Consider the following 13,515-nt stretch of genomic DNA (forward strand, 5'->3'; position numbering starts at 1 on the left):
CATTGTTCCAGCAAAAGAGAATAAGAAGAATGGCGAAGAGGAAATATTTGAAGAAATGAAGATGAATGTTCCAGAATTGATGAAAAATATAAATTCCAAGCAAATTAAAAGGAAGCTGTACTGAAATTAAACATAAGTACTGAACATATCACACTTAAATTGCAGAAAACCAAAGAAAAAATAAAGATCTTAAAAACAGCCAAAGAAAAATATTTCCCTAAAAGAGACTTAAAAACAGTAATGAAAGTCAGGAAACCAAGGAATAGTATTTTCAAGGAAGTGGGAGAAAGTAATTCTCAGCCTAGAAGTGTATACCCTGGAAAACTATCTTTCAAGAATGAGAATAAAGGTAATTCAAATAAATAAAACCAAGAATTTACTGCCAACAGATCTTCATGAGAAATATAGTGTACTCTGATACAGTGTTTCTGTACCATGAATTAGCTCATATACGATGGTAAATAAGGAATTGTGTCAGTATAATATGAAATTTTGCATTAGTACATATTTTTTCCCGTCATGCTTACATTTTGCATCATCAAGCAATAGCACATGAATGCAAAACACACTGAAAAGCAAAAACAGACAAAAAAAGATCAGGTGTATGGTTTCTTACAATTAAAGATAAAGTCTTACTAAAATGAGGACTTTTCATTTTCTTTTTAAGGATCTTACTTATTTATTTGACACAGAGAGAGAGAACAAGCAGGGAGAACTGCAGGAAGCGAGAGAAACAGGTTCCCCACTGAGCAAGGAGCCCAATATGGGACTCAATCCCAGGACCCAGGGGTCATGACCCAAGCCAAAGGCAGCCACTTAACCAACTGAGCCAACCAGGCTTCCCTAAAATGAGGACTTTTAAAAAAGCTTAACTCCTTCAGGCTGTTAGTTACTGGCTTAGGGGCTTCAAAGACTTTTCAACTTATACACCATTAAACTGTCTAATGAAACCACATGTGGATGTAGAAGCTGACAGTACAGTTAAAGTAGCTGCCAAAACTTTTTCCTCAGTTAAAACAATAACAAATATTTGATTGATGGAAAAAACTATAATCTGGATCAGATTTAGATGGAACTGCTTTCTATTGAAAGCAAATGCTTTGAGGATTCTACATGTTGAAGCTGTGTGGTTCCAGGGATTAAGTCTGCAAAAAAGAGACCATGAAATACAAACGTCAGTGGAGATTTAACTGCACTGGTACTTTTATTAGGATTCTTACGTTTTTTGTCAGTACTTTGGTCACAAATTCTGAGTTTTGAGTGGTCTGCCCAACTGTTTTCTGAGGAGTCTTTGTGTGTTCAGTATACAATTTAGTACAACACAAACTTTTCAAACAAGGAAACATTTCATATCCTAATAGAAATGCCTCTATTAAAGGAAATTCTTCAGGCAACAAAATAATTGTTCCAGATAAAAGCGTTGAGTTAGCATAACGAATAATGATCAAAATAGAAAATAGATGAGTATGTGGGTAATTCCAAACAAACATTGACTATAGAAAAGAAACAATTAACAGTGTTTAATTCAAGACAGAACTAAAAATACTTGAATGTGATTGTTCGAGCATTTTCCTGTTCATATGAAGATAGTAAAGATAGCCAATGTTACTTTTTTTTATTAACTGTGACTATTTTTGGTAAATTATAAAGAAAAATAGGGGAATGGTAAAAAAAAAAAAAAGTTTCTTCTGGCACTGTGGAAGGAGATTGGGGATAGGATCAGGAGGGGCTGTAGGTGGATCCAAAGGCACTGGTAATTGCTTATTTTTTAAGATGGTTGAGAATTACCCAGTTGTTCATATTACTAATGTTCTTTAAAATTTACACATGGTTATAAATGTACGTATGTATATTCAACATTTTTAAAATTTTTACATTATACTAAAACCTGCATATGACAAGTTACTATTGGTTGAAACTAGTTTTCCTGGTTTATTTCAGTTACCATGGTTGTTGTTCTCTGGGCTGTAGTTTGGTCAATTACTGGCAGCGAATGTCTTCCTGGAGGAAACCTATTTGGAATTATAATCCTATTCTATTGTGCCATCGTTGGAGGTAAACTTTTGGGGCTCATTAAGTTACCTACATTGCCTCCACTGCCTCGTCTTCTAGGTAAGTGCTAAACACTTACTGTTTTCTTCAAGAATATATCATATCTTGGGGCACCTGGGTGGCTCAGTGGGTTGGGCCTCTGCCTTCAGCTCAGGTCGTGATCTCAGGGTCCTGGGATTAAGCCCCTTGTCGGGCTCTCTGCTCAGTGGGGAGCTCTGCTTCCCCGTCTCTCTCTCTGCCTGCCTCTCTGCCTATTTGTGATCTCTGTCAAATAAATAAATAAAATCTTTTAAAAAAAAGAGTATATCATATCTTAAAAATTGTAGTTTGGAAAGCTTTTGGAAATAGATATAAAATATTTCTGTATTTGCTGTGCTGGCACCAAAAGCCAATAGTTAAATTTTGAGTTAAACACAGAAATTTTTAAAAATTAAATTCAATTTGCAACTTCAATTAAATGATTTGCATTAAAAACAAGACCAATAGATACTCAAAATTCATCACTTCCTAATTATTTTACTGCATTTTCCCCTTATCTATGCTCCTAAAATTATAGAACTAATATATAATGGTGTGCCACTGGCTAGCACTTCCCAATTGCATGTTCGTTGACATCATGTTGGTAGGTTAACATCAACCATGGTAGAAGTAACTATAAGATAGAAGTCAGCAAATGCTACAAAACAGGACTCAATATATTGTAAGTCACTCACATCATTGACAAAGGAGTGAGGGGGTCATCTGCCAAATGTTAGATTATTATATCTTTTGAACTGTGCTCATTTCAGCATTCTTTGTAATGAAAGGCCTGAAAATTCACTTGAAGTCCATTAATTGATCGAGAAATTATAGGACTTCCAAACATGAGCTACTATTGCAACTATTTTTTTTAAAGACGTGTTTATTTATTTGAGAGGGTTGCAGGGGGAGAGAGTCTCAAGAAGACTCCCTGCTGAGCATGGAGCCTGGTGCAGGGCACAGTCCCACCATCAGGACCTGAGCCAAAACCAAGAGTCAGACACTCAACCAACTGAGCCACCCAGGCACCCTGACACTGTTGCAACTATTAAAAAAATGAGGCACACACATAGGTACAGAAGCATGCTTAAATTGGTATAGAAACCCTCAAGAGTGAAAAACTTTAGTGAATGAAGATCGAAAAGTTTGCAGTTGTGGTGTCTTGTACTTGTCTCTTTATACTTGTCAGTAATGTTTTAATTTACCACGAGCATAGCGTATCCTTATTATTCTTTTAAAAACAACAGTTGTAGGCCAGTTCATACTTGCAAAAATTCTGGAAAGACCCTAACTGCAGAATTCAGAACTTAAGAGACCTTCTAGATGAAATGGTAGTTGTGAGAGACGCTTGGAAGTGATGCTTCTTGGCCTAACGGGGTCTGGAAAAAGTCACAAAAGCTGTGTTTGTAATTAGCTTCTATTCTCTCAGCTTACACACAGAACATTTCAACATTAGTAAGTTTGTTTAATCATTTAATGTGTCGTGCTCATAAGGACATGGTGAACAGAGGATACTGCTGGGGAAGAACAGAGGCTGGAAGCCTCACAGTGTCTGACAGGGAAGTCTTTCCCATTATAGGGGTATGTGGGATCAGCAAGGGCACAATTCTCTCACAAACTCCTCAGCTCCCTCAGTTACTGCCAACTACTTATATTTCCCAGAATGTATCACACATCATCTTCACACCTTGGAAGAAACTGTTAACCCATCCAGAAACTTTTCAACTCCCAGCCCCTTCTTCCCTTCTCTGAATCCCTCTGACTCACCCCTCCTGTCTGAGCTCATTCAATACTTCCATAAAACTGAGGTTGTCAGGGGGCGCCTGGGTGTCTCAGTGGGTTAAAGCCTATGCCTTCAGCTCAGGTCATGATCTCAGGGATCGAGCCCTGCATCGGGCTCTCTGCTCCGCAGGGAGCCTGCTTCCTCCCCTCTCTCTCTGCCTGCCTCTCTGCCTACTTGTGATCTCTCTCTCTCTGTCAAATAAATAAAATCTTAAAAAAAAAAAACAAAAAAAACAAAAAAACAAAACTGAGGTTGTCAGTTCATTAGCTCCCCTAGCGGCTGAAAGCTTGTTGACTTGAAGTATCAAGTTTTTGTTCATTATTATATTTCTAATACCTACTATGGTGTCTAAAATACTGAAGGCAGGGCTCCTGGGTGGCTCAGTCAGTGAAGCCTCTGCCCTCAGCTCATGTCATGATCCCAGGGTCCTGGGATTCAGCCCCACTTCGGGCTCCCTGCTCAGTGGGAGTCTGCTTCTCCCTCTCCCTCTGCCCCTCCACTTCGCTCATGCTCTCTTTCTCTCTCTCAAATAAATAAATAAAATCTTTTTAAAAGTTAAAAAAATTAAAATAAAATACTGAAGGCATTAGGTAAATGTTGAAAGGCTGAACAAAAGAGTCAGCAGCTGACATGACAAAGCAATGTCTGTTTTATCATAACTCACCTATAGGCCTTTGCAAAGCAAGTTATGTATTTTGTATCAAGTTATCTGGCTTGAAGGTAAAATAGAACCCGTACAGGTATTTGTTGACAATTCAGGTAATCCAACATAGCAAATAATTTCAGGAGCTGTTTGCTATTTGCACACAAAAGGGTAACTGAATTGGGTATTGTATTAAAATATTCTGTTTAGAATTTGATCACATTTCTATCCAAATACTGCATCCTATTTCTCCCTTGCAGGTTCAGTTATTTAGGAACAATTAGTGATTCTAATAATTTTTTAAAGATTTATTTACTCATCTTAGAGGTAGAGAGTGGAGGGTAGGGGCAGAGGAAGAGAATCTTTAAGCTGACTCCGACTGAGCGTGGACCCCGACGTGGGGCTCGATCCCACAACCCTGAGATCATGACCTGAGCTGAAACCAAGAGCCAGATGCTTAACTGACTGAGCCACCCAGTTTTCCCTGATTCTAATCATTTTTATCTGCACATTAAAGCCTTTTTTTTTCGCTCCTCTAATTTAACATATTATAATTTTTTACCAAAAGCTTAACCTTATTTCATTTAGGGACTAAGCATAAAGGATATGGTTCCTGGGATTACAAGGTAGTCTTTTTCACACCTGAAGTGATAGGAAATACCTGGCAGAATGGCTAAAATAGACAACAAAAGAAAAACAAGTGTTGGTAAGGACGTAGAGAAAGGGGAACCCTCTTGCGCTGTTGCTGGAAATGCAAACTGGTGCAGCCACTCTGGATAACAGTAGGAAGGTTCCTCAAAAAGCTAAAAATAGAACTACCCTGCAACCCAGAAATTACACTCCTAGGTATTTACCCGAAGAATCCAAAAATACTAATTCAAAGGGACACATGCATCCCAATGTTTATAGCAGCATTATCAATAATAGCCAAATTACGGAAATAGCCCAAATGTCCATCAACTGATGAATGGATAAGGAAGATGTGAGATATATATATATATATATATATACACACACACACACACACACACACACAAAATGGGATATCATTGAGCCATAAAAAAGAATGAAATCTTGCCATTTACAAGGACATGGATAGAGCTAGAGAGTATTATGCTAAGTAAAATAAGTGAGAAAAAGACAAATACCATATGATTTCACTCATATGTGGAATTTAAAAAACAAAACAGTTGAACATGGAGGGGGGAAGACAAATCAGAAAACAGACTCTTTTCAAAAATTTTACATTCAATTAATTAACATATAATATATTATTGGTTTCAGAGGTACAGGTCTGTAATTCATCAGTCTTATATAACATCCAGTGCTTATTACATCGCATGCCCTCCTTAATGCTCACCACACAATTACCCCATCCTTTACCTCTCTCCCCTTCAGAAAGCCCTCAATTTGTTTCCTATGATTAGGAGTCTCCTGGTGCGCCTAAGTGGCTAAGTCAGTTAAGTGTCTGCCTTCAGCTCAGGTCATGATCCCAGAGCTCTGGGATCAGGTCCCACATTGGGCTCGCTGCTCAGTGGGGAGCCTGCTTCTCCCTTTCACACTCCCCCTGCTTATGCTCTGTCTCTCTCTCACTCTATCTGTCAAATAAATAAGTAAAATCTTTTTTTTTTTTTAAGAGTCTCTTATGGAGGAAAACAGACTCTTAACTATAGAGAGCAAACTGATGGTTACGGGGGGGGTGGGGGGTGGGTTAAATAGGTGATGGGAATTAAGGAGGGCACTTGTAATGAGCACCAGGTGATGTATGGAAGTGTTGAATCACTATACTGTACACTTGAAAATAATATTACACTGTATGTTAACTAATTAGAATTTAAATTAAAACTTAAAAAAAAGAATATTAAAGAGACGTGAACCCAAAAATAAAGTGCCAAAAATATTTTCTGTATTTGTATACTAACTTAAGAGTTGTTGGCTTCTTCATCCTAGGCATGCTGCTTGCTGGGTTTCTTCTCAGGAATATCCCTGTCATCAGTGATAACATACAGACCAAGCACAAGTGGTCTTCTGCTTTAAGAAGCATAGCCCTGTCTGTCATATTGGTCCGTGCTGGCCTTGGACTTGATTCAAAGGTATGAAGTGTAAATTTCTAATTGTTGACCAGGAATTGTATTCTTCCAATACTGCACTTCTTGGGAATCACTGAGCTTTAGACACTATGTGTGACAGTCTCAAGAAGAGAATGGAGTTTATTTCATGCAGGGTGACTATTCCCAGAAGATATCCCATATTTTTTTCTTGGAGTGTTGTGGAATTACTGTCTGGGGACAGCACTGAGAATAAAGGCTCCCCTTTTCTCTGACAGAGATCTAGGTCATCCTTGTAAATAATGGTCATGAGAGAAAATACTACATTTTTGGTGTGCAAAGCCATATGCTAGTATTTAGGGCTAACTATACCAGCTCAAGAAGCTGTGTGGTACATAAGATGAGTCTCAAGCATGCTTATTTTAATGCAATTTCTAATGCATGTTTTTGAATGAGAGAATGAATGTTCTTAGGGATGAGGATTTTCACTCTGGCCTCTTTATTTAAAAAGTTAATTCAGAGTGTTCAATCAGCTAGTTTGGGTATTACTGAGCACAGACTCTAGAACATCCTGCCTGAGTTCAAACCTAGCTGCATAACTCACCAATTCCATGATCTTGGGCAACTAACTTTAACTGGTGCATTTTTAGATGAGGATGTCTAAAAATAATGGGGATAAAAATATTACCTATATCATAAGGTTGCTATGAGGACTGAAAACACTTAGAACACTGAAATGTTTGTTAAATAAAACTCATTACCTGGAAAATTCATGATAACCCAGACATGGTCTGAGTACTGAAGAAAAGCTATTAATGTAATAATCTCTTCCTGTCTTTATAGGATTATTTTAGCATCTCTATTTATATATTTCAGGCCCTGAAGAAGTTGAAGGGTGTTTGTGTAAGATTATCCATGGGTCCTTGCCTGGTGGAGGCGTGCACGTCTGCTCTTCTTGCCCACTTCCTAATGGGTTTACCATGGCAATGGGGATTTATACTGGGGTAATGGTTTTTCTTTGTCATATGAAAATAATGCAGGGATGTTGAGGGCTTTCTCTGATTCCATACAAGAGAATCCACAACAGATTTTCTTAAGGATGTCAGAAATTACAACATAGATATTCTAGCATCATCTAAATATTATAACTTCAAAATATACTGTATATAGAATATCTCCAACTGGGCGCCTGGGTGGCTCAGTCATTAAGCATCTGCCTTCCGCTCAGGTCATGATCCCAGGGTCCTGGGATAGAGCCAGGGAGCCTGCTTCTCTCTCTGTCCCTCCCCCTTCCTGTGTTCCCTCTTTCGCTGTGTCTGTCTCTGCCAAATAAATAAATAGAATCTTTAAAAAACAAACAAACAAAAAACCCTAAACATTTAAAAAAGAAAAAAGAGTATCTCTAACTTTCACAACGATTATGATTTAAACTATTGAAAAAGTAAGGGTCTTTTACCTACACCTGATGCCATGCTGGTAAGAGAAATGCCACCTTTCAACCTCAAAGTCTGTGCAAAAGATAATAAATACGTCAACAGTAATCAACCCCTAATGCTGTTTTTCTCCTTCTGACAACAGACAATTATGATTAGGTGGTTCTGCTGTCTCTTCCTTCCACTGACAGTTCTTCAAGTGGTCAACAGCCATGAGAAGTAAATAAATGTAAAAGTACTTAGTAAGAATTTAGTACTAATAAGTAGGCAAGAAGCAAGAAATTCTTACTTTTTATGGTGGAGACTGTGGAGCTGTACTGCCTGGATTCCAACCCCAGCCCTGTGACATTCCAGTACGTGACTTTTGGCAAGGTCATGAATCCCTCCACATCTCAATCTCCTAATTTACAGAATGAAGATTGTTGGACTAAATTAGTTAATATATGTAAAGGACTTAAAATAGTGTTTGGCACCCAGTAACCACCATATAACATTTTCTGCTGTTAACAGCTCCTACTGGGGTTACTATAGCCAGGACTGCCATTATGGCCTTCTCTAATCCATTGTCTGTATTACGTACCAAGTCCTGACAGAAGGTCTAACATCAGTCAGTTCCAATTTAAAAAGTCCACAACTGTGTTTTTCAGCCGTCATACCGTGAATGTGTGTGTTTACTTTTAAAGGCAGATTCTTGAAACTTAACCCCATGAGGGCTTCCTTACCACCCATAATTATGTATTTTCCAGCAACCTAAGTAGTTCCAGTACAACTTGTTTGTGGCCACACTTGGAAAAAGGGCTCTATAGAGTTTGTGTGTGTGTGTGAGTGTGCGTGTGCTGTGTGTGTGTGTGTTTCTGGCTTAGTGCTTTGCTGCCATTGTAGTTGTTTAAAGTGTAACTTCTAAAACAGTAGAGTTTACTGAATTTCCACAACAGTAATAACAATGCGTAAAGTGCTATCAACTGTTTGAAGTGCTGCCTACTTAGTTTTGTTTTAGGTGCTGTATCTCCAGCTGTCGTGGTACCCTCAATGCTCCTTTTGCAGGAAGGAGGCTATGGGGTTGAAAAAGGCATCCCGACCTTACTCATGGCTGCTGGCAGCTTCGATGACATTCTGGCTATCACTGGCTTCAACACATGCTTGGGCATGGCCTTTTCCACAGGTAAACTGGTCAGTTCCCAATGAGCTGTTCTCTTGTGCTGTAAAGACATAAATTATGATGTGACAAGCTAGGCATATTTGCTTGGTAGTTGAATAAGGCAGACTGAAATAGAGAAAGCAACTCCAAGCGTTAGTTCTATACCCAAAGCAGGGCCAGTAGCTTTCTATTTTATTCCCTTCAACCTCTGGACATGGACTCTCCAAGTGGTCTGGTAAGTGCATTAGTGGGGGATCCAGAGTAGCCAGGTTTAAGGAAGGATTTGAATGGCTTTTGCAATGAGCCTTCTGGGAAAGTGAAATATTGCAGACTTCACACATAGATGAGTAGGTTTTTCAAAGAGCATAAATGACCTGCAAGCAGTCCAAGCAGAAGGAGCATCATTCTTCTAAAATAGGAATAGTTTCTGCTCTCTTCTCTTTAACAATTTATGGGCAATAACCACAATGATTTTAATGTGTATCTTATTAGTATTTACAAGTGTCCAATATAGATATATTTTGTGCTAAATAGTAATAAGAGAAGGGCCAAGGCACTGTTTTTCCCACACTATTATCAACACTTTTACTCTCCTTTAACACAGCACAAGTTTCTTTTTAATCCATATCCAAGATTGGGAGATAAGATCTGCAATTCAATATTATTGGCAAAATGTAATTGTGGCGTAAGTTTAGCTTCCAAGAATTATGGGAAACACTTTCTTGAAAGGTCATATGTTCTCAGTTTCTCTACCCCCATAGTATATTCCCAATTACAATTTATGCTGATTACCTAGAACCTCACCTCTTCCCATTGCCCTAACGTTGCCTTTAGACATCCAATCACTAAATTAATCTTACCAAAATATAGTTCTCATAGTGCTACTTTTTGGTACAAGAACCAATGAGGATTTGCTATTACCTATTAGATCAAATCTATACTCTTGTCTTTATTTTCATTCTGCTGTATGTGTCCAAACCTGTTCTCACTGATCTCCTGGTATGCTTCTTTATTTATTTTGTTATTTTGTTACTTTATTGTTTTCTCTTTCCCAGCTTTATTGAGGTATATGTGACAAATTCTAAGACATTTAAAGCATGTGGTGTGATGCCTAGTATATATGTATACATTGTGAAATGATCCTCTTTTTGAATTAAATAACACTTCCATTACCTCACATATTTACCTTTTGTTGTTGCTGTTGTTGTTGAGAACATTTAAGTTCTACTTTCTTAGCCAATTTCATTTATCCAATATAGTTAACAGTTACCATGTTAAACATTAGATCCTCAGACCTCATTCATCTTATTGTGAAAGTTTGTACCCTTTTACCAGGCTCTCCCTTTTCCCCTACCCCCTAACCCCTGGCAACCACTTTTCTACTCTCACTGTCTGAGTTAAACATTCTGTTTGTTTGCATCTTTGAAACAGTGTTCTCAACCTCAGTTGCACACTAGAATTACCTGGGGAGCTTTTAAAAATATTCATCTGTGGGCACCACCTCAGACCAATTAAATCAGAGCCTTTGGGAATGGAAACCAGGCATCAGAGCAAGAGTTTGCATTAGAACCATAGGGGTTGGAAAGACGAGAAATTGGGGGAGGTGAGGGAAGGCTTACTGGGGTTTTCATAACCTGGGGAGTATTATTTACTGTAATTGCTTGAGACATATCACAGCTAGATGCTTCTGACAGTCACACCATCACCTAACAAAGAGCTGCTCTAGCAAAATAAAATTACGACTGAGGTAATTACTTTTTTAAATAAGAGAGATGATTGAAACTATCAGGAAGGAAAAACGGTTGCCCCTCTACCCACCTTAGGTCCATTGGCTGGGGCCCTGTAAATCAGACTGACAAATACAAATTAACAAGAGAAAAGCAGTTTGCCAGCCTGTGCACCAAGCTTACAGATGGGAGTACTCAGTGATGACTAACTCAAAGGGGTGGTTAGAATTTGGGGGCTTATCTCTATGGCATCTGAGCAAAGAACAGTAATTTTGTAGAGAAGTGCAAGGTAAAGGAAAAAAACTTAGCTATTGAAGGCAGCAAATTGTGGGAAGGCAAATTGGGACACTAATGGTAGCTAGGGCTGCTTTTAGTGAAGTTTGTTACACAGATTCCTCTGATGTCATCTTTAGGCTGATAAGAGCCTAAAGTTGTCTCAGCGGTTAACTTCTGTCCTTCCTGGTAGAGGGGAGAAGGACACTTTAAAAAGGTATGTCCTTCTTTTAGGTAAATAGGGGAAGATGGACATCTTTTCTTGATTCTGTTTCTTCTCAGTTGCCTTCTGCTCAAAATAATCCTTATGTGAAAGTGGCCTACCTTGGGATGGCATGTTCTATTACCCTAAACTACCATAATGAGAAACCACATAACTAGTTGTACGTTTTTTCTTAGAACAGTGTGGGAGAAAGGACCTTATGTGTTTGAGCAATTTATTATAATTTTCTGTACAATGTGCTAACAAGTTTTTAAAATTATTCTAAATTCTGTTTGCTATGGAAGAAAATAGAGGCTCTACTTACCTGTATATTTCTTGTTTTATTGTTTTTTGGGGCTTTTGTTAGTTTGATTTTTTTTATGTCAAGTTTTTTTTTTTTTTAATCCCAGTTAATATAAAGTGTAATATTAGCTTCAGGAGTAGAATTTAGGGATTCATCACTTACATACAATGCCCAGAGCTCATGAGAACACATGCCCTCCATAATACCCATGACCCATTTAGCCCATCCCTCATCCACTTTCACTCCAGAAACCCTGTTTGTTCTCTCTAGTTAAAAGTCTGGGGGCACGTGGGTGGCTCAGTGGGTTAAAGCCTCTGCCTTCAGCTCAGGTCATGATCCCAGGGTCCTGGGATCAAGCCCCGCATTGGACTCTCTGCTCTGCAGGGAGCCTGCTTCCCCCAATCTCTCTGCCTGCCTCTCTGCCTACTTGTGATCTGTCTGTCAAATAAGTAAATAAAATCTTTAAAAAAAAAAGATTTTTTTAATAATAAAATAAAATAAAAGTCTGTTCCTTTTTTTTAATCCCTCTCTCTCATTTTTATCCCTATGTTCCTCTGTTTCATTTCTTATTCCATGCATGAGTAAAATCATATGGTATTTGTCTCTGACTATCTAGCTTAGCATAAAACTCTCAAGCTCCATCCATGTCATTGCAAATAGCAAGATTTCATTCTTTTTCGTGGCTGAGTAATATTCCATTATTTTACCACCTCTTCTTTATCCATTCATCAGTCAGTGGACATTTGGGCTCCTTCTATAATTTAGTTATTAATGATAACACTGCTATAAACATAGGGGTGCATGTATCCCTTCAAATCATTACTTTTGTATCCTTTAGGTAAACACTCAGGAGTGCAATTGCTAGATCATAGGGTAGTTCTATTTTTAACTTTTTGAGGAATGTCCATACTGTTCTCCAGAGTGGCTGCACTAGTTTGCATTCCCACCAACAGTGTAAAAGGGTTCCCCTTTCCCTATATCCTTGCCAACACCTGTTGTTCCATGTATTGTTAATTTTAGCCATTCTGACAGATGTGAGGTGATATCTCATTGTAGTTTTGATTTATAATTTCCTGATAATCAGTGACATTGAGCATTTTTCCATGTGTCTCTTAGCCATCTATTAGTCACTCACTTCTTTGGAGAAGTGTCTATTCATGTCTTCTGTCCATTTCTCAACTGGATTACTTGGGGGGAGTGCTAAGTTTTATAAGTTCTTTATCAATTTTGGATATTAACTCTTTATCAGATATGTCATTTGCTAATATCGTCTCCCATTCTTGAAGGGTGACTTTTAGTTTAGTTGATTATTTCCTTCACTGTGCAGAGGTTTTTACCTTGATGAAGTCCCAATAGTTCATTTTAGCTTTTGTTTCCCTTGCCCCAGAAGACATATTTGGTAAGAAGTTGCTATGGCCAGGGTCAAAGAGGTTGCTGCCTATGTTCTCTTCTAGGATTCTGACGGTTTCCTGTCTCACATTTAGGTCTTTTATGCATTTTAGGTTTATTTTTGTGTATAGTCTAAGAAAGTGCTCAAGTTTCCCCAACATCATTTGTTGAAGAGACTTTTTTCCACTGGGTATTCTTTCCTGCTTTGTCGAAGATGAGTTGACCGTAGAGTTGAGGGTCCATTTCTGAGTTCTCTGTTCTGTTCCATTGATCTAAGTGTCTGTTTTTGTGCCAGGGCCATACTGTCTTGGTGATTATAGCTTCGTAATAGAGCTTGAAGTCCGGAATTGTGATGCCTTGAGCTTTGCTTTTCTTTTTCAAGATTGCTTTGGCTATTCAGGGTCTTTAGTGGTTCCATACCAATTGTAGAATTGTTCTAGCTTTGTGAAAAATGGTGGTTGTATTTTCATAGATATTGCGTTAAATATGTAGATTGCTTTGGGTA

The 13,515-nt window shown here is 38.2% G+C and overlaps 1 protein-coding gene across 2 annotated transcripts in view; it reads left to right on the plus strand.

Annotated features, from left to right (window-relative positions):
* The window catches only part of SLC9B2 (solute carrier family 9 member B2), a 54,162-nt gene that overhangs the window by 15,483 nt on the left and 25,164 nt on the right, over window positions 1-13,515 (plus strand). For both annotated transcript variants that reach the window (XM_032860642.1, XM_032860652.1), the window contains exons 4-7: window positions 1,942-2,112; window positions 6,447-6,589; window positions 7,421-7,548; window positions 8,964-9,139. In XM_032860642.1, coding sequence (XP_032716533.1) covers window positions 1,942-2,112; window positions 6,447-6,589; window positions 7,421-7,548; window positions 8,964-9,139 — 618 coding nt within the window. The remainder of the gene's footprint in view (window positions 1-1,941; window positions 2,113-6,446; window positions 6,590-7,420; window positions 7,549-8,963; window positions 9,140-13,515) is intronic.

This window comes from Lontra canadensis, unplaced genomic scaffold (assembly GCF_010015895.1).
Source record: "Lontra canadensis isolate GAN:19392208 unplaced genomic scaffold, GSC_riverotter_1.0 scaffold1, whole genome shotgun sequence".
Taxonomy (NCBI): domain Eukaryota; kingdom Metazoa; phylum Chordata; class Mammalia; order Carnivora; family Mustelidae; genus Lontra; species Lontra canadensis.